Consider the following 21,361-nt stretch of genomic DNA (forward strand, 5'->3'; position numbering starts at 1 on the left):
GAAGAATGGAGACTGCAATTTTTCATTGTGGATACAAAATCTCTAGTAAGGGTATTTTTCTTTCTTAAAAGTTAACTAAAGTTAACCAGTCTTTGTAGACAATTCCATCCATTTGGATCTTGGCTTTGATGTTTGTTTGCATTTCTGGACTTGCTTCCAAAGTCTGCTGCCTTGAAATATTTCAGTGCCTGTGGAACACATATCCTGGGGCTCCTAGTCTTCTTTGTATAGCTGTGTACCTAGCTTGTCATTGGTCCTCCTTGCTCATGTCTTTAGAAAGCTCCTAAGTGCTGTGTAGAAGTGTTTTTCTCCATTTGCATGTCTTCTGTTGCTCTTGGCTTCTTAGCGTGACCTTGGAGCTCTGCATGTCTCTCATTCAACTTTTATGTGACACATTCTTTTTGTTTCTGTTTAAATGTTGTATGTCTTTCTCTTTCTTTCTTCTCTTCTGCTCTTTCTTTCCAATCTCTCTCTCTTCCTTTTTCCTTGTCTGTCCACACTTGTGCTGCCTTTCACCTGGCCACTCATTTCCTGCTGCCTATAGTATCCATAAAGTGCAGTCTGCTGACCTGAGGAGAGTCTCAGCTCCCCCTGATTCCTTCACTGTGTGAGTATCTGGCTTTTTTCTATCTTTGAAGTTCCATAATTTGTTGCTGTTACATTGTGCATTGTTCAACCAGGAGACATGCCAGTAAAATCCAATAACAAAGGGGAAATGGGAACCCAGGACACAGCATGGCAGGCGTGGAGCAATGGTCTAGCCAGTTAAGATGCAGTCGCACAGTACCTAAGGAAAGGGGGCAGGGCAGGTCTGGTAATTATGACTATATTCAGCCCGGAGTACAGATTGCCAGACAAATCCATAGTGACAGGCATGTCTGAGAAGTGCCAGGTACCACCCACAAGACAAGTTTAGATGACAGGCTTTTGTCCTTTGGTTTAAATAGAAAACATGGTATGAACACAGCCATAAAACATTTATAGATAAGAATTGAACAAAATAGAAAACTGGTCTACCAAAGAAGTAGAACGATAAGTGTCATGATATTGACTGCAGCTGCATTGAAGATGGAGACCTCTCCCCCCCACTTCAATAATATTTTGATTTCTAGCAAGTCCCATGTAGTAACTTGCTAGATTGCAGCTACAATATTGAAAATACTAATATTTTTAAATATGTTGAATTGGCACTTTTACCATTATATGTGGGTATTTTCTAATTCATCCCCTTTATGGAAACATGCTGTATTATGAAAAGGTCTGTGTGTGCACAATTAAAAAATAATAATAATAAAAAAAATCCCAACTTAATATATCAGCTCAGGCAATATAGTTTGTCTTCAGAAATACTTCCCGATTATTCAGTCAAAAAAAAAACAAAAAAAAACAACCACAAAACACACACACACACAAATTGTCTTTTTATCGACATCCCTTTTGTCTTCTTGATTTGCCAGTCTTATGCTGGATATCTTTTCAAGTGGGACTACCAAATAGATAAATTGGAGACGCATGATGGAAAATAGTAAAGTGCTGAGATATAAATCCAAATATTCACAGCAGAAACTTGATTCCAGGCATAATTCTTATTTCATCATAGAAGAAAAGCAATGGATTATGTAAACCAAACCAAACCAAACAAAAAAAAAACAACCATGAAACCAAACAACAAAAACAACAACAAAAAACATTTCTCTGTCCTAAAAAATGGGTATGTGCAATAGACAACATAAATTTTCAGCCAATCAGGGATTACTTGGAAAATTGATTGAGTATATATATACATATATATATTCTAAAGCAAATAACAGATTTGCAGAAAAGGACCTGAAGGTCCTCCACCATGAATCAGTAACATGCTTTTGTGGCAAAGAAGTCCTAATGGTGTCATGAGCTGTGTTAGGAAGAATGCGGCCAGCAGGTGAAAGGTGGTTATCCTTACCTTCTACTCAGCACTGGTGATACCACACCTGGAGTGCTGGGTCCAGTTCTGGGCTCCTCAGTACAAGAGACATGGACATACTGGAGGAAACCCAACAAAGGGTGACAAAGATGTTTAAGGGACTGGCACCTCTCTCCTTTGAAGAAAGGCTGAGAGGGTTGTGACTCTTCAGTCTGGAGAAGAGAAGGCCTGGTGTGGGTATTCATCAGTATCTTTAAGTATCTAAAGGAAGGATGTAAAGAACATGAAACCAGGCTCTTTTCAGTGGTTTCCAGCAACAGGACAAGAGGCAATGGGTTCAAACTAAGACACAGAAGGTCCCATCTGAAGATAAGGAAAAGTGTTTTTATTGTGAGGTTGATCAAACCCTGGCACAGGCTGTCCAGAGAGGTCATGTAGTCTGGCTTATTGGAGATACTCAAAAGCTGTCTGGGCATGCTCCTGGGCTACTGGCTCTGGGTGTCCCTGCTTGAGCAGGGTGGTTGAACAAGATGACCTCCAGATGTCCTGTCCAACCTCAATGATTCAGTCACATTTCAGAAAGCTGCAAGTTCCTCCTTTGTTATTTTGCAAATAAGGAATGATTTCCAATTCAGTGTGCCATTGTGTCATATTGGCTGTACTCAGCTGAGGAAAAAATAATACAAATAACTTCTCTATCATTGATTTAGTATCCTAAGTAAGCCTTTAAAAGTACTTGAGATATGCCTTATTGCTTACACAGAACATTAAACAAGCTGTAAGTCTGGGAGAAGGAGGATTGTTGCCAAGTTGAGGGATATCCCTTGGAGAATGACATCCAAGTTTTGATACAGTTCATTTAAATGTCTCAGTTGATATCAGTTCTCAGGATAAGGAAGAGAGAACAGAGAGACTCATAAGTCACAAACTAATTTGAAAGTCAAAGATATTCTCTATCCTAAAATCTGTAAAAGACAAACAAACAAACAAAAATAGATTAAACATGCTTCTGTGCTGTGGCTGCCAATTAATGTGTCTGACAAATTAAAATAAGAACCCATGAGGTATCAAGGAAATTTGATTTGGGTTGTGATGGCTTTGAGATTCAAATGTGTTTTTTGTTTGTTTGTTTGTTTGTTGAACAATATGTAAAGAGCCTGAATTATAGTTAGTACTGAACAGCATGATGGATTCTTCAGAGTCATGGTGATAGATACAGCTTGTATTAGATAAATTCCAAGTTTTTTTTGCAGCAGTGTATGCATGGGAGCTTGAGGCAGCCAAAATTATTAGGCACATATGGTCTTTGTTGTAGAGACAGTAGAACTCTAGTGTGATCTGTTTCAAATGTTTGTACAGGGTGCATGAGTAAATACAAGTGCTGAAATTTTAACTGGGACTGTTTTAAAAGGAAGGTAAAGTCTTGCAGGAGGATATACATATGATAGTACATCTGCATTATGTGGTTAATTAAAAGAAGTTCTGAAAAAAAAATCCCATTTAAAAATTGATTCACATAGGTTGTACAGTTCTTTTTACAATCAAAACAAACACTGTGGATATACTCTGATTTTTTTATTTTTATTTTTTAAATATAACCTCTGTGCAAATGAAAATGTGAACACTGCCTTATTGGTAAAGAGATTTTATTAATAGAGTTGATCGCAATAGGGTGTGCCTAGAAAGTTTGTATGCATGGCATGCAGGCTATGTGAATAGCAAAGGGGTAAAAGGAATAATTTTTGTGTATAGAGATCAGCTTTGTGGGTTGGGTTGAATATGGGTATTGTGTATAGGAGGAGAATCTAATGATGATCGGGGAGAAATGAGGCAAAAGGAAGAAAGTGTTACAAAGTGAGCTATTCTCCAAAAGCATAATTAAAGATGAAAGTGCTTGTATACATCTTCCTTTTCTTTGCTAAATGGATGATCAGAAATTGAGTCTCATTTTTATTTTGACAGATTTTCCTGTTTAGCAAGTGGGCACCTGTTTAGTGGGATCGTTACTATTGGAGAATCCACAGTGCTTGTGGAGGGAAGCATGGGAGGACCACAGCTAGCCTGGTGAAATTAAGGAAAACAAAGACAGGGATTCTATGTGGCACCTGGGCAAGTGTTTTAAGTGTATGGGTGGGTCTAGCTTTTACACAGAAAAATTTTTGAACTCTTGCTGAAGCAAGTGTGAGGTAAAAAAGGGCAAAAAGGTTTAGTAGAACTGGGTTAACCTGGCTTATCTGGGATAAAACTCATCAAACAGAAGGGAAAAAAAAAGTTTTTCCCTGGTGGAATGGTGGAACTTATATATATATATATATATATATATATGTTTTAGGTGAAAAGCTCAGAAAGAGCTTTGCCTTAAAATAGTAGTGGGTGGCTATTTTAATAGCAAATACTGCTAAGTATTGAAAGAAGAAGCTAGATTATTCTGGTTTGTTGTGCCAGTACTTATGTATTAAGCAGAGAATAGCTGTCAAAAACACATTTTTAATATATCGTTTGCAAGCTCTGTGAATGAGATCTCAAAAGTAAGGTTAAATTATTTTTCTCCTCTGGTTGCTATTTTCCTTTTTACAATTGTTCTAAACGCTGGAACACTTAATCAGTTTTGCATGTTTATTTCTTCTCTAGGAGATAGGCAATTCATTAATCTGTCACTGCAAACGTGCCCCAGAGGAATGTGGTGATTTCTAAAGTTTAATTTTTGCAAGGGAGGGGCAGGAGAAGATTTTATTTTCCTTTACTGTTTGCCTAATCAAATTAAAATCTGTATGTGGGTAGTTTGATGTGGCTTGTATTCTGGAAGGCCTATCAGAAATTTGTCACTGGATATTGTAGATTTGTTGGACCGTTTTTATCATCATCATTACTTCCTTTATGCAGACACAAAGAATACGAAATGGTTCACAGGGTTTATTAATAATTAATGTGTGGATTGGGACATACATAATTTAAAAGTTTCTCTTCCCATTTGTATCAGGCTGGTGACATAGTAGCAGTGTTATCCAGCTGCTGTGCAGGAGCACCTAGGACAGGACCTAATCTTGCTCTGCCTGTATTCTCTTTCCTGGGTGACTGGATGCAGGAGCACATTTCTTAGGAGAAACAGCTGTGCTCCAAGTGAGTTGGCTGGTATCCTCTTTCCAGTTGCTGAATGATTAATAGGGGTGAGAGGAGGAAGTTACAGCTTTAGGCAAAGCTGAGTGGGTTTTATTGGTGAGTGGAATAGATCAGGTCACAGTCTCAGAATAGGTACATGTGACTGTGTCTGGGGGTTTGAACCACAAGCAATGGAATTGGGGAAAAAAATAAGCTCTTCTCATTTTTGTAAGGTGTTTGCTGTTTTTTTTTTTTTTATTATTATTATTTTTATTTTTTTTTATTCCCTCCTTCCTCCCCCCCAACCTTTCTAGAATTGCAGAAATGCTATGGCTCAGGTGTAGGAGGGAAACAAACATACCTCTACAGTAAGCAATTTGCAGCAGGTATGGGGGTTTGTGTTAAAAATGAGTCCACCTTATAAACGGTTTATTCAGCATGACATTGACTTTCTAAGAGCTACCTCTGTAGAGTGGTTTCAATTCCAGTGTGCACCCTGGTGTGCCATTTGATGAATATCTACTTAGAGAGGAGTAGGCTTTAAAGAAAACAATTTTTATGCTATTTTTTATATTTACGCTACTTATTTTTTATATATTTTTTGCCGTTTTTATGTTAAAGCAAACAATTTTTATGCTTTATTTACATTTAATTTTTTTAAACTATGTTTATGACTGTCTACAAGTTTTAAGAGTTCCCAGAAAACATCCCATTTCCCTTAAATTAAGAATTATTCAATATCTGTCATGTTCTGTATTGTGGAAAAATGAAATCCTATTTGTTTGATAGAAACTAATACTATTTCCTTGTACTTTACAGCTACTTTGCAAGCCAGAAAAGGAAAGAAAATAATTCTTTATTACTGAAATTACATAATTTTTGATGAGGGTGAATTAAAGTAATTTTGAGAAGACTTCATAACATCTGCATACAATCATTTATAGTTTGTTTCAATGAACTAATGTTTGTAGGTTTTTCTACAAGGCTCATTTGGATTATTATTAAATAATGTCTCAAATGTGCACTTCTGGTCCACGTTAATCAAAAGTCCATCATATAAAATTCAATATGGTAAAATAGCCTATCCATGCTCCTGCTTTGAGAAGTTTGATATTTAGGCTTGTATTTAAATGAAACCATTATAGCTAATCAACACAAATGAACAGAATGGTTCAGTTGACCTGAATCTGTACTTATGGTCCCGTGGGGCATATGACCTTTGGAATGTAATTCTGTGGATTGACCTGCTTGGGGAATGAGGTTCTTAAGTAGGTTCTATAGGAACTAATGGAATTCATTCATCTGTACTTTAAATTACTTTTCATTGACTATGTAATACACTATTTTGAAGAATAATAGGTGCAAGAAATTTAAATATGCTAGGTTGAATTGCAGTGCAGCAGTTTGTGAAGATTTATTTATAAATTTTTTACTGCTCTATCTGGAATGCTTTTCTTCCTGTCCTTACACATGGGCAAGTTGTTATATGCAGTATTTAGAAACATCAATTTCTATTAATACAATGTCAACATTTGCTTTCAGTGACATTCAGCACTGCATTATTAGTTTTTGCATAGATACACTTGTGTCCTTGAGCTTTGTGGTTTCTGTATATGCTCAATATGTCTAAACAAAAGGAATAGTGCAATTTGTATAATAGTAAGGATTATTATGCAGTATCTGTGGTGATTACAGAAGTATTTATGGTGGAAGTGTTTTGCTCAACTGTGTTTAAGAGAGCTTTGTATGCAGCTCATGAGTTGTGTGACTGAATGAGTCAATTGTTTAGTTGATGAGGACAATACTCTTAACACGTCAGATATCACAAAGAGTGAATATTCAAAGTGAATTTTTAGAGGCAAAGCCATTTTAAATAGGTTATAAAATTCCGTAAGAAAGTATAATGTCAGCCAACAACTATATTCTAATAGAGCAAAGAGTATTTGAAAATAAATCATAACCAAAAGTTCAGATTTAAGCCACTGAATAAATGTTTTTGCATGTGTATGTATTTGTGCATATATACACATACATGTACTTATATGTATTTGAGTTGCGACTGCATTGTTTGTGTCTGGACTTAACTAAGTATATAAAATCTCTACCCCGCAGAAAGGGCCTCTGAGCTCTCACGTTTCTGAAAATAGCCAATTTTCTCTAGAAACTGTAGCTTCTGAGGTTATGCTTTTATGAGTAAAATAGCTGAATTTCTCAAATGGGCAAAATGGCAAGTTCAGTTGTATCTTTTAACACATACAACTTATTTATGTAGTGGTATCTTAATGTTCCATGCCTTTGAAGAAAGGTGGTGAGCAGGAGAAGAAAATAGGAAACCCTGATGACACTTTTCAGCTGATTATGCTCCTGCACTTGACCTGGAAAGGAGCTATTTCTCCTCAAGTAATACATTACATTTAAGATAGTGTTCTTGCTTCATCATGGATGCTAATTCAGGGATATTCAGTGCACTGATGTACCAGGAAATTCACCCAGTATTTCTCACAGTAGAGCATAGCTTGTCTGCAGTTGCCTGTATCTGACACATTCCTGTCCTGCCGTGCACCAAGGAACACAAGAAAGGCCACAGTGTGTGAAAAGAGAGGAAGTGAAATGTTGAGTACAAAGTACTAAAGACTTCACAGCCTTAGTAAATCCCACATAGACATTGCAGAGACACAAAAAAAAACATAAAAAAAATCATCTTTTACAGTGAAGAATGCCAGCAGGTGCTGGATGAACCAGTCTGGTGGGAAACAATATATGGTAAAAGGACAAATATCAGTCAGATATCTCCTATGGGTGACCAAAAAGGATTAATCAAGGAGAAAAAGGAGTAAGTGATCTCTTAGGAGTTGCAATTGCAGCTTACCTTATGAATTAAACTGAAGTGTTTTCCCTCTGGTATGGAGAGCAGTGCTGGGGTCACAGAGTGGAAGTGGGAGGCCTGAACGTTACACACTAATGAGATGTGTAGCAAGGAAGAAATGGAAAAGGGTGAGTAGAGAACAGATGATTCTGGTTCAGAGTGCAAACATCACCAGTCCTGGGCTAAGCAAGTCCTACTTGGGTAAGAGCTTTTGGTAAAATGCTTATTTTTCAGTGGGGATTGGAAAGAGTGTTTTTATTTATTTATTTATTGTGTGTGTGTGTGTGCAATACAATTCCAGTTTGGGTAGTTCAGACTTCAGAAGAATAATATAGATTTGGTTCTGGTTTCAGACAAAACAGACAATTTTTGGTTTGGGTTTACACTTGGCTTAATTCAGGGCATAACAAGGATGTCTGTCTTTATAGCATGGTTGAATGTTACAGGAGAAATAAGACATTGTTGAGTTCTCCTGTCTCTCCATCCCCTTTCTTTCCAGCTGAGCTCAAAGAAGAGGTGATTCATAACCAGTCACTCCTCCAGACCTAATGATAATCCCAAGGTTATAAGCATATCTGCTGGAAGACTGAGCTGCCGTCATAATAATATGTGGTGGTAGCAGCATAGCTTCTTCTCATGTTGTACCAGTGCATAAAAGATTTCACTTTTCAAGGCTGTCAGTCTGTCATTTTCATGAACCCTCCTAAGTGCAATGAATTCATTTTTTTCCCCTCAGACAAAGACTATGCAGTTAAATTCCTGTGTTTCCTGACTTAAACATTTTATTATCTTTTCTTGGCTAAAAATAAAACCCTCCATGATTTTTATTTTTGAGACTTGCATTTTGTATAATTTGGAAGGGAAGGAACACAGTTCCTTAGACTATGTTCATTTCTGATCCAGCAATGTGACAATAAAGTTATCTATGAGAAAAAAAAAAAGAAGTGTCAGACTCACTGCAATTACAGTTTTCTTCCATCTATGTACCTTTCCCTCCAGCTTGTGTGTGATGATATTCCCTGGGTTGCTGAGCCAGCTTTAGAGTCTGCAGGTGGAGAATGTGGATCTGTAGGATAATATAATGGCACCTGAGTTAGCAGCCTGCCCCTGAAGCTCTGCTGGAAGTTACCATCCCAGGTGTCTGTCAAGCAAACTGCAAAAGCTTACCTTAAATATGAACAGTGTGCCTATGTCTTTACGCAACAGTCCCCGTCATTCAGCAAAGGAAACACATTGGGCAGCCTATGTGCTACTGGGTGCATCAGTCTTACAGCTACTATTAAGGATTACTTATTTCTAAGTTATTCTCCATGTATCTTAGGGTTATTTTCATTTTTAATACAGAAATTCCTGTTCATAACAGAAGGAGTGCAGCTCTTTGTAACATGTTGTCTTACACTTCAATTATTGAGGCACCCTGAATTCATTATCCTTTATCACTTTTTAGGCTGAGAGTACTTGTGCCAGTAGAGCTTTTTTTATACTGGGATTTGATTTTTAATCTCTACTTTCATCTGTCCATGTGTGACAGAGCTGTCCATAAGTGACAGACAAAAAGTATGCAGTTAAGAAAACTCTGAAATATTTGCTAATTACCATCTCAGTGGCTTTACCAAGAGATGGTTCCAAACTATGTGTTAGATATGCAGTATTTTCAGGACATAAAGAAAATGTCTCGCTTAAAAAGGAAAAAAAATGTGGACGGTGCTCATTGGTATTTAAACTAGCAGTGCAAATGCTGTAGGTCAAATATTTTAAAACTGAAACAAAGGGAACAGTAAGTCTGTCTATGACAGTGCACAGAATGCTAACTTTTAAAAGGCTGTGTGTATGTTAGGTGCTCTGTCATCAACTAAAATAAAACATAGTGAAAATAGTCTTTCAGTGGAAGCACTGAATGAATAATCTACTTTTAAATGGGACAGACCTGCCAGGACAGACTTTTGATATGTGAATTATAATACACAAGCTATCTTTCTCTTTTTAGAATTGGAAAATGCAAATGTGATGAAGTTAATTTACATAGCATTTGGTTAAAAAAAATCAAGTAGTAACAGCAAGATGAAATATGAAAACAAAACAAAGCTCTTCAGAACAACTTTCTGTCAACGTATGGGCACTTAAATTTATAGATGGGAACCCATGGACAATTTCAAAAGTATGCAGGCAGCTGAGGTATCTAAATCAGTAGAAAAGAAGTATCATTTTTTTTTTTTTTTTTTGAAAGTCCCCTTGTAATTTGTGTATGGGACTCTACTTTAGAAATCCAGTTCTTGGCAACATGTTTGTTGCCTGCTACCCAGGACAGAGCTGCTGAAACAGGATCTTCTGAAGATCTGGGTGGATGTTCTCATGGACAGAGAAATAATTGTCCTGAGAGATGTCCCAGGAAATCATCTGCATCCTGAATCAAAGCTTTACTGACTTTAATAGGTCTGTAGATATGTACAAAAAGGCAGATTGCAGCAGGGAGGGCTATTTATATAGAGACTGAAGAGCTCAGAAAAGCCTGTGCAATTCCAGACCACACAGCCAGTAAATGGGCTTCTTGATCTTGCTTGTCATTTAGGATGTAACAGGTATTTTGTACAGTGGGTAGTCCTAATCTTGTACAAACACAGTGATGGGCCTGGGAGGAGCTGGCCCAGTTTAGAGGAGGCTTGCTCTTATTCTTCTTTCACAGAAGATTAAAATCTCTTCATATCTTATTTTTCTCTTTATTCTTCCATGGAAAACCTTGTCTAAGAAGTTTTCTTCTTTTCTTACAGTCCTCATTCCATCCCAGATCGCCTGCGGATCAGAGTGAACCGGATTAATTTGCAAGAATATGAGGGACTACTTTACGACAAGGAAAAACTGCGTGAAGCTTGTAAGTTGGAAGAAGCCAGGTTGTAGCTGCTTTTGGTAGAACATTCCGTATAGATCTTATATTAGCATTAACAACAAAACAAAAGCAAACCAGGGTCAAGTACATATTTTGAATGAGCCATATATGTACTATACGTTCATCTATAGATCTGTGTATATGCATATATACATTCTGTCTATATAAATACTGCCTGTATAAAGGGCATACGCAGAGAATTCAGGTGTTTTCTTACTTAATTATTCCTTCTGCAAGTTGATTTTATTTGCTCTAAAATAAGTGTTTTTCATACCTCTTTTATTTTATTTGTGTGTCTCTGTTGATTCTACTGGGTTTCTCCTAGCATATGAAACTTATTAAGGTTTTATGATTAGCACCAAATTTGAAACTGAACGAGCGACCATGATTAAGTTCATATTGCAAGGGCAATCTGATCTTGAACATGGTTTTAGCGCAGGTGCATTTATCTTGAGAAGCAAATCTGGTTTCCCTTACTCTTTAAGAGCCTTCAGTTTTGCACATAAGAAAATAATCACTGTTTTGTTTCCTCATGTAATGGTTTAATTGCCACATTCAGGGGTAAGTCAAAAGCAGACAGACAGTTGCGTTGGCAACACTGATGATGATGATCCATGCTTAGAAATGGAGTTCCTTTCCTTGGTGACACACAGTCATTAATCAATGAGGGACACGTCTGCTTGTGATAACAATTTAATAGAGTCTTGTTCATGCATCTGGCTCATTATTCATATTAAATTACAAGCATGACTGTTTGTTGTGTAACAAAGCTTCAGTTCCCTCTGTAATATAGAGTGCTCTGGTAATTACAGGATGACACTCCTTTTAATTGGTTTGCTTATCTTACTGTTGGAAGATAGTTAAACTGTTTCACTTTCACCCCTCCAGTTCCACCCCTCCTTATTCTTCTCTCAGTTCATCTGCTCTCCTTCCAACAAAAGAACTGAAATGGCTTGAATTTTAATGCAGGTCCTGATAGACTTTTCTGAAGTTTGTTAGTACATTTGAGCCATAATTAAAGCAATCTAAGCCTTCATCTCTGGACTGAGAGGAATAATAACAAGAAGAGTATTATGGCTCACTGGAGAAGAATTTCTTTCGTGTTTAAGTTGAGAGTTTGACCTTGAGTATCCTTAGGGCCATGTTGGATAGATGTTTCCAACCCTGTTGGAAATGATCTGGTTCCTTTGGTGGTTCTTCCTATGCCTTTCCAGCTGAGGACGACTATTCTCATCCAACCTCACTACAGACATAAAGTTTGTTTATTTAGTATTAATTAAATAGTCCTTAAGACTTATTTATGTGGTCTGACAAGAGATGTACAACCTTTTACACTGTTGTCACTGCAACTGTAAATAAGTGTTTATTTGTCACCTCCAAAACCATTATGGTAACATTTTAAAAAGAAAATGTCCAGATAATGATCTTGCTGCTTTGAAACTTGGTATTAGACTACACATGCATTTGATCACTTGCTGATCATGTGCTTAAGAGGTTTTCATTCAAAAAGTAGATGTTTGCACACCAAAAGTTAAAATGGTTCTTTTCAGACATTGGCAGACTATCTTCAGGGGGATCCTTTTGTATTTTTTTCAAATTCGTGTATAGTCAGCTTGACAGTATAACATAGCTTGGCTAGAGTATTCTTCCCTGACTCTGTTCATGAGGTTGTTTTTCCTGTCTGCCCTCCTTTACCTGTCTCAATGATTATTTTGTATTACTGTTTTCACATTAAAATATCAGAAAGCAAATAATATCCCATCAGCCTACAAGAAGAAAATCAGAAAAGAAATCTCACATTACCCTCTGCAGGTATTAGGAAAGCCCTGGGTAAGGCACACAACTCACAGCATACACTGATAGTCATCAGCCTGTTTTTCTGGACATAAATCCTAATGTGTCCTATCAGAATTGTCTAACCTAAAGGTTGGACTAATAAGTTTACAGGAGGCTGATCTTGATTTGAAGACTCCTAGCTAATGCTAACTATGACTGAAGAAAATCCTGTATGGAGAGAGAAGCACTCTCTAAACAGTCAGAAATCAAACTGTTTAAAATATGAGCTCCTTGAATTCCATGAAGCAGAAAAATGGAAAATCCCTGTGGTTCACTGAGCATGGAACTAAGATCCCAGCTTCCCTGTGACTTACGGCAAGATGCTTGTATCTCCTCTGGGAACTGAGATGTAGTCAGACATCAAGCTGAATCATTATACTAGGGGACTGCACAACTTCAGTTTTTGAGGAAGGAAGCTGGAAAATCACATAAATGTTCCTTTTAAGAAGAGCAGATAGCCATTTTAATTGTATTTCTGACATAGATAATTGGATACATATTAAATGGTTTTCTGATGGGAAGTCTATAGATCACTGCCTGCCTGTCCCTATCATTTACTAAACACATCTGTGGAATAAGCACGCCGCCTCAGTCCTCACTAGCAAACCTTTTCATAGAGCATTGCCACTAGAAGTTATTTGGTTAGAGGAGGAAGAGGGGAGTGATGAGGCATAAGAAGTAACACCCATTCTTTACCTAGGATTCTATAATAGGCAGGGTGGGTTGAGGAGAAAGAGTTTTGCTGTCCAAAATAAATCACCATGACAAGTTAATGATTGAAATTTTGCCAGTCTGAATCAAAAATTAAAACGCAGATAATATTTGTACACTAGCAAAATACAATGAGTTTGATATTAATTTAGGAGGAGTTGTTGACTTCCTTGAAAGTAGAGAGACCTTGCAGAGAGCACTCAACAAATTAGAGGGCTTGACGATCACAAACAGTAACAAGTTTTACAAGAGTAACTGCCAGATTCTGTACCTGGGATGGGGCAACTCTGGGTATATGTACAGACTGGGGCATGAGAGACCAGAGAGCAGCCTCATGGAAAGGCATCTGAGGGCTGTGTTTGATGGCAAGTTGAATAGGAGTCAGCAGTGTGCCCTGGCAGAAAAAAGGGCCAAGCACATTCTGGGGTGCATCAGGCACAGCACTGCTAGCTGGTTGAAGGAAGGGATTGTCCTGCTCTGCTCTGCACTGGTGCATCCTCACCTTCGCTACTGTGTGCAGTTACGGGTGCCCCAACGTAAGAAGGACATAAAACTATCAGCATCCAAAGGAGGACTATGGACATGGTGAAGCATCTAGAGAGCAAGACATATGAGGAGCAGCTGAGGTCACTTGGATTGTTCAGCCCAGAGCAGAGCAGGCTGAGGGGAGGCCTCATGGCGGCCTGCAGCTTCCTCATGAGGGGAGTGGAGGGGCAGGCGCTGAGCTCTGCTCTCTGGGGACAGAGACAGGACCTGAGGGAACGGCATGGAGCTGGGACAGGGGAGGGTCAGGCTGGGGCTTAGGAAAAGGCTCTGCACTGAGAGGTTGGTCAGGCACTGCAGCAGGCTCCCCAGGGAGCCTCTGCCAGTGTTCGTTTGGGCAGTATGTTGCCAAACATATGTTCTATTTTTTATGTATTCTTGTGTGGAGCTAGGAGTTGGACTCAATGATCTTTGTGGGTCCCTTCTGACTCAGGATATTCTGTGATTCTAAGAGCACTCACATTGGGTCTTGTTACAGTAGTATTTCTTCAGCACCTATTTTAAGAGGGGTAGCTTCCTGCAGCACAAATATAGCTCTCAGGTGCATGTGTGTCTTTCTTGATACTCACAAGAGACTCACTTTGCATATCTGTCAAGACTTTGGCAGAACACCTGCAACTTAATTCCAGAATACTGTGCCTTACCATTCATTCCCTGCCCACACCAATTAAAGCCACTTTTACCTCCCCAGATCTTTTGAAAACTAAACCAGAATCCCACAGCAATCTGAAAAGGAAAAGGAAGCCAGTTAATAACAACTCATGCTGTTATCCCTAAAGGAACAATAGCAAAGAAGCTATTATGGTTTTTGCCTGTCACATGTCTCCATAATAGAGTTTTGAAAGCTCTGACATCAGTGTAATAATCTGGATCACTTTAACTCACAGTAAATACATTTCACTCCCCTTGTTTGCTTGAAATACTGATTTGATTCTATCAGCTGCTTCATCTGAAATTGTACTTCCTGACATCTAACAACTCATCATACAAACTGTTCCATGAAGATTAATCTTCATTGTACTGGAGGCAGACACCTCATTCTGAAAACCTGAGCAATTAAAGAATGTCATTTTGTCCTCTGAAGGTCAAAACTCCTCTTAGCCTGGTCTCTTCTGTTGCTCTCTATTTATTTATTTAATTATTTTTAAAGCACTGCAGCTGCCATTTAACCAAGACACTGTTTCTGAATTTCCCCTTCCTTCTCTCTCCTGTGTTACTCTTCTCCTTCATTCTTTCTTCTGTCAGCATCTCAGTATTGTCTGTGCGATGATTGATGCTGGTACAAGGGATGCTTATTGATCCTTCTGTGAGGGGATGAATGCTTCCATGCACTCTCTTAGGAAAGGGATATATCCTCTCCATTTTATGTTGTAATGTTCTTTGTTGCTGCAGATGTAATTGTCAACTCTAACGCCTTCTTTATATGTCCCAAGCACTTGTCACCCTAATCACCAGTTTCACTTCCTCTTGCCCAATATGATAGTTGATCCAAAGCAGCATTATAAATCACAGAATCACAAAATGGCCGGAGGTGGAAGTGATCTCTGAAGTCCAATGCCCCTGCTGAGCAGGAACACCTAGAGCACATTGTTCAGGATGGCATCCAGACAGGTTTTCAATATTTCCAGAGAAGGAGACTCCACAACCTCTCTGGGCAACCTGTTCCAGTGCTTTCACTCTCACAGTAAAGAAGTGCCCTCTCATATTCAGCTGGAATTTCCTGTGCTTCACTTTGTGTCTGTTGCCTCTTATCCTGTCGGTGGGCACAATTGGAAAGAGACTAGCTCCATCCTCTTGACACCCTCCCCTCAGATATTTATATACACTGATGAGGTCTCCCCTCAGTCCTCTCTTTTCTAGGCTAAACAGGCCCAGCTCTCTCAGCCTGTCCTCGTATGATCATCTTCGTAGCCCTCCTCTGGACTCGATCCGGTAGCTCCATGTCCCTCTTGTACTGGGGAGCCCAAAACTGGACACAATGCTCCAGGTGTGGCCTCACCAGGGCTGAGTAGAGGGGGATGATCACCTCCCTTGACCTGCTGGCAACACTCTTCTGAATGCACCCCAGGATACCATTGGTCTTCTTGGCCATAAGGGCCCATTGCTGACTCATGGTCAGTCTGCTGTCCACCAGGACTCCCAGGCCCCTCTCTGCAGAGCTGCACTCCAGCAGATCACCCCGCCAGCCTGTACCAGTGCTTGGCATTATTCCTACCATTAGAACATTAGGACACTGCACTTGCCCTTGTTGAACTTCATGAGGTTCCTCTTGGCCTAACCCTCCTGCCTGTCGAGACCCTCTGAATGGTAGCACAGCCCTGTGGGGTGTCAGAAACTCCTCCAAGCTTTGTGTCATCAGCAAATTTGCTGAGGGTGCACTCCATTCCATCATCTAGGTCCTTGATGATTAAGTTGAAGAACACTGGACCCAGTACTGACTCCTGGGGGGCACTACTAGCTACAGGCCTCCAGCTAGACTGCACTGCGAAGCACAACCCTCTGAACATGGGGGAACAATAGGATTGTTCTTAAAAAAGGCAAAATCTTTCTGTTTATGATACCCAATTTTCCCCATTCCATTGCCACTAAGGAATTCTTGACAATGAAGGTATATGCAGAAATAATTATTAAAACCAAACACATCCATAAGTTAATTAGTGACCAAGAGGTCCTCACACCTTCTTCGTCCTTCCTAGCAACATTGTTGTAGATTTGCACCGTGAAGATGAAGGGGTGAATTAGCTCACCAGCAGCAGTAAATGCACAGGATATTTTAAATTTATTTTTTATAATTTTTATTATTTTTTTTTAATAGAACCTGTCAGCTCTTAGTGCCTTTTACATGTTTTGCGTACTGTAGTCCTGCAGATCCCATCTTAGTAGCTCAACACCACTAAGATTAAGAGGGAATCACACTCAACCACAGTGGCAGCAGTATCAGAAATGTGTCAGCTCTGTGACAGCTCTCAGTCTCTCACACCACCATCTTTAACACAGAACCAGCCATTCCTTATCTCCTCTGGATTAAGATGGCACAGTAAATTAAATAGCTTTCTCTTTTACCTCCTTGCTTTTTTTGTTTGTGTGTGTGTAGGGATGGAGGGTAACATGATGTGACATCAACCTCAGATTCTTATTTCTCCTCCAGTAACCTTTCCCTTACTGATTATATCTAGCCAAATAGCTATGTTGCATATGTCACTGCCTTCAATTTCTGTAGGTTATCTGAGGGTTTTGGGGTCATCTGATGAGTTCTTATTGAGTACATGGGCTAACAAGGTTGTGGGTAATTTGAGATGTGTACATGTACAGAGATAACGTGGCTTCCTAAGCACAGCGGTGTACTTAGCACAGTTTGAGAATCCCAGATCTATGAAATGTATTATGATTCTTTAAAGCTTAGGGATATAGTGGGTGAAGACAATTTGGAGAGTATTTCATATGATTTTGAGCAACTAGCTAAATAAGAAGAGGACAGTACTGAGGATTTGGTGTTTACATCTTGAATCCTCATAATGTAAAGGACATAGGATCTTCTACTAGGTGTCAATTTTAAAGAGGGAAATCTGATTTAGCAGATGAAGTCAGGGCAAGGCTGATTAGCCACCTAAGGAAATGTGCTCAGATTGGGAGGCTACTTTGATCTGGATGGGTGTAGGTGGAATGCATTGCACATCTACAACCCCCCTCCTTTGCCCTGTAACATAAGTACCAATGGTCACTTATTTGTCAGAAGGTGTCTTAGAGTACATGGTGGCTTATTTGTAGAGGTTCTGTAAAAGGCAACATTGCCCAAAGTCTACTAGATTTCACTCTGCTTAAAAGTCACCATATTGCTCTAACAGCTTTGCTTTCTCAACATTTGTTGTTCAGATATTAGCTAATTCATGTATTTTTCTCTCACAGTGGTGTAATAAGATCTGAAACTGAGAGGGTTGAATGGGTTGCCTTAGCAAGATGATAAACCAAGAGGTTTAGAAGTCAGCTGTGAGTTAAATATTGGAAACTCTGCTGTTTCTGTACTCCTAGATTCTCATGCTGGTGTTTACAGATGTAAACCACTGATGAATGTTTGTAAATGAAACAGAAATGACAAAAACAAAGATGAAGTTGCCAAAGGCATTGTTTGTGTCAAAGAAAATCTTTTTTTCCATCTTTTGTTGGATGAGACCTTGTGGGCTTTGTCCAGACAGCACAATAAATTACATTTCTCTTTTTGACACATGCACACACGCATGCATGTGTGCATACACACATGTATTCAAAGATTAGAAAGACACAGGAGTCCAACAGAAGAAAAAATGTGATGTGATCAGATAATTAAAGGCAGTATATAAGTATACGCACACATTTTGAAACAGGCAACTTTAATCTTGGCTTTTTCTAATTTGAGCTATTGGTTTTGTAGTCATAACAACATTTGTTTAACAGAATATCTCATTGCCTGGGTTAAAAAAAAACAACAACATAAGAATAAACCCAAACCACTGAACTTCCATCTCACATCATGGCATTGATTCCACATAGAGCAGCAATATCCACAACTAACACAGTCTCTTGCTTTCTGAGCTAGTGGGGGAACTGTCACATGTAGGTTGTCCTCCTCTTTGACCTAGAAGAGATGGGCAGTATTCCAATACATTTCATAAATATATATTGACCCCACAGGAGTAGAAGAAAGAAAATACTAAGTTCCATTGCAGACTTTCCAGGAAATCATGGTGTAGTTTGACTTTATGGCATAGACTTTTCTGAGAGATTTTTCTGTGCATATTCCACTTCTGCTGTTTTTTCTCCTAACACTTTCCTTGTGTGATTTCCTCTTACCTTAGTCCTGGTCTTCCCCTTTGGTGTCCTGTCCCGCTCATATCCTTCCTGCCCATCTTTGTATATTTCTCCAGATCTCACAGCTCACGTTCCTATTCTTACTGCTAAACACGTACATGTATGCATTGCTCAGTCAGGCCTCTTTCAGCTCTTAGTCCTAATACCTCTTCCTTACCAGTTTCAATTCCAAGCTCTTCACGGTCTTCTTCCTTGGTGTGGCAAGGTTTTGGAGAAGTCACTGACAGCCTGAAGGGGATGACCACCCTCTCAAATGTTCTAAAACAGGTCTGGTAACTACCTCCATTGTATTTTACTTCCTGACATATGAGGATTTTAAAATTGAATCACTAGTGCTGAAAAAAACTAGCAAACAGCCAAGCCAACCGAATGAGGCTTAATTTCTGTCAGTAGAATAAACAAAAAAGATCTGAAGAGACACATGGCTTAGATTTGTTTGGGAAGAAAATCTTTTCATATAAACTTAGTTGTATTAAAACCATGCTGGAAAAGTCAAAACTCTTAATTTAAGTGTCTGAATATTTTAGATTTCTCTCACAAGAACTTGGTTCTACACACTTCTAATATCAGTGGAAACCCCTCAGGAAAATGACATTCTTATAACATCTTCAGTAGTGAGGATCCTTTATTTGCTACATTAAACATTTACAGTCTAATGTCTAATCTTCCCTTTCCCCTTTGAGGTATGTCAGAATAGGAATGAGTTTTCCTGGCACTCACATCTACCTTAATGATCTGCCTTGGGGCTGTTTTGTTTGGGATTTGTGTGGGTTAATCATGGTGTTAAGATCACAAATTGAATCCTTTCATAACAATAAATGGGGAAGTTAATTGAATTTTACTTTTTCTTGATGGTGTAGTATGCAATATTTTCAGGCTTCTTCCATTTATGTTCTCAGTACTATTAAAGAGGTTGATAGCTTTAGGTATTCAACATAATGGACAGTTAATAGGAATATTTCTTCTTTGTTTATAAATTCCATATCTAATTTCACGAAGACTTAGGAAATCACTACTAATCTTGCAGTCATTAGAGCATCACATTAGCCATACTGCTGCACCTACCTCACCCTCCTCCTGCTGATACTTGATTGTGCTTAGCACTGCTAGGAACAAAAAAGCTTTCCGCAGTCCTGGTTCAGAATATGAATCAACTGCGTGCCTGTCTCATCTCCTAGGGTTCTTGCACTGCTGCTCATCACTGCAATATTAGTCTGTATCCACAGCTCCTTGGACAGAGTTCTTTTCACCATTCAGGGAGCACAAAGAAGTTGGGAGCTGGATGCAAGCAGCCAGAAGAGCAGGCGCCTCAGGAGAAAAATTTCTGGCACTTGAATGCTGTGGCTTGGCTCGTGATCTGAGACTATCTGATATTTGGCATATTCCCGCGCATGGATATATCCATGTAGTCACAGGAGCGGACAGTGTGTGGGTGTATGGGAAAGTTGATCTGCGGCGCTTGTGATCTTAACACATGCAAGGCTTTGTCTTCCCCTCCCACCTCTGACCTGACACGTGTAGTAATGACCGTGTCCCATGGCACTGTTTTGTACTGTTCACATCCTCATCCACATGAGATATTCAGAAAAGGTAGAAGTCCCTTTATTCCCCAACAAAAGCGTCCACAATGACATTGAATGCCAGGCATTGTATGCAGATTAACTTTATGCCTTTAACTGATTCATCATAACTTACCCCATTTTGGCTTTGTTGCACAGTGTTGCCCTGTATTTAGAAGGAGCAACAATCCTGCAGTTTCAATCCCATTGTCAGCTAGCAAGGGCTTGCTTTTGTTTCCAAACAGCAGCTCTTGTGAAGCGTTTTGAAAATCTTGGCTGCACGATGTATTGTGCATGCTTACCGTGGTTTATGATATAAATGAGGGCTGGAAACATTTTACTTGCTGGAAGGCAAATGGGTCTCACAATCCCCAACCCACATCCCACCCTCCCCAAAAGCAACTTTTGGCAAGCAAAATTTTAGCTTGTGTTGTAGTGTTACTTCTTTACCGAAAGGGTTGATAGGCATTGGAATGGGCTGCCCAGGGAAGTGGTTGAGTCACCATCCCTGGAGGTCTTTAAAAGACGTTTAGATGTTGAGCTTAGTGATATGGTTTAGTGAAGGACTTGTTAGTGTTAGGTCAGAGGTTGAACTAGGTGATCTTGGAGGTTTCTTCCAACCTAGATGATTCTGTTATCCATTTAAAAAGGTTTTAAAGCATGAACTACATAGGAGGGAACCATCTGAGACCCACCTCACACACTTTATCTCTTGGCTAGCCATTGACAAATAAAACCAGAGGCTGTGCTTGTTCCAGATTTCCAGGTAGCAGAAGTCACACAGCTCTTTTTAAGAGCAAGGTCACATGACCCGAAATTCTTCTATAGCCACTGAGAACAGATGTGATGTAATTTAATTGCACCTGTGAATTATCACTTGCTTTTTCAGTCATGCAGATACGTCTCAGAAGTGCCACAACTAAACTATCTATTGCATACTAGTGTTTTATTTTCAGATTTATTTATTTTTTGTTATTTCCTTTTGTGGATTTCTTTAGAATTCCAAATGTTTTTAAGGTCCTTCCGCTTTGGGCTGTCAGGAATGGCGATGGTTAAGGATTGCCGTTCTGTGTTAGCTGCATTGTTTCAGTGGGTCAAAGCTCTGGTCCCCATTA

At 39.1% G+C, this 21,361-nt stretch overlaps 1 protein-coding gene across 7 annotated transcripts in view; it reads left to right on the forward strand.

Moving 5' to 3' along the window:
• The window catches only part of DGKI (diacylglycerol kinase iota), a 217,091-nt gene that overhangs the window by 128,263 nt on the left and 67,467 nt on the right, over positions 1 to 21,361 (forward strand). For 4 of the 7 annotated variants that reach the window (XR_011809784.1, XM_038168188.2, XM_027445182.3 and 1 more), the window contains one exon: positions 10,637 to 10,737. Coding sequence is in view for 6 of the 7 variants with exons in the window: in XM_038168188.2 (XP_038024116.2) it covers positions 10,637 to 10,737 (101 nt within the window). In the remaining variant the exon portion in view is untranslated. Of the gene's footprint in view, positions 1 to 544; positions 608 to 10,636; positions 10,738 to 21,361 lie in introns of all 7 variants that reach the window. The other 3 variants (XM_027445238.3, XM_038168195.2, XM_027445394.3) reach the window with 1 other exon arrangement.

The sequence above is a fragment of the Anas platyrhynchos genome, chromosome 1, assembly GCF_047663525.1.
Source record: "Anas platyrhynchos isolate ZD024472 breed Pekin duck chromosome 1, IASCAAS_PekinDuck_T2T, whole genome shotgun sequence".
Lineage (NCBI taxonomy): Eukaryota > Metazoa > Chordata > Aves > Anseriformes > Anatidae > Anas > Anas platyrhynchos.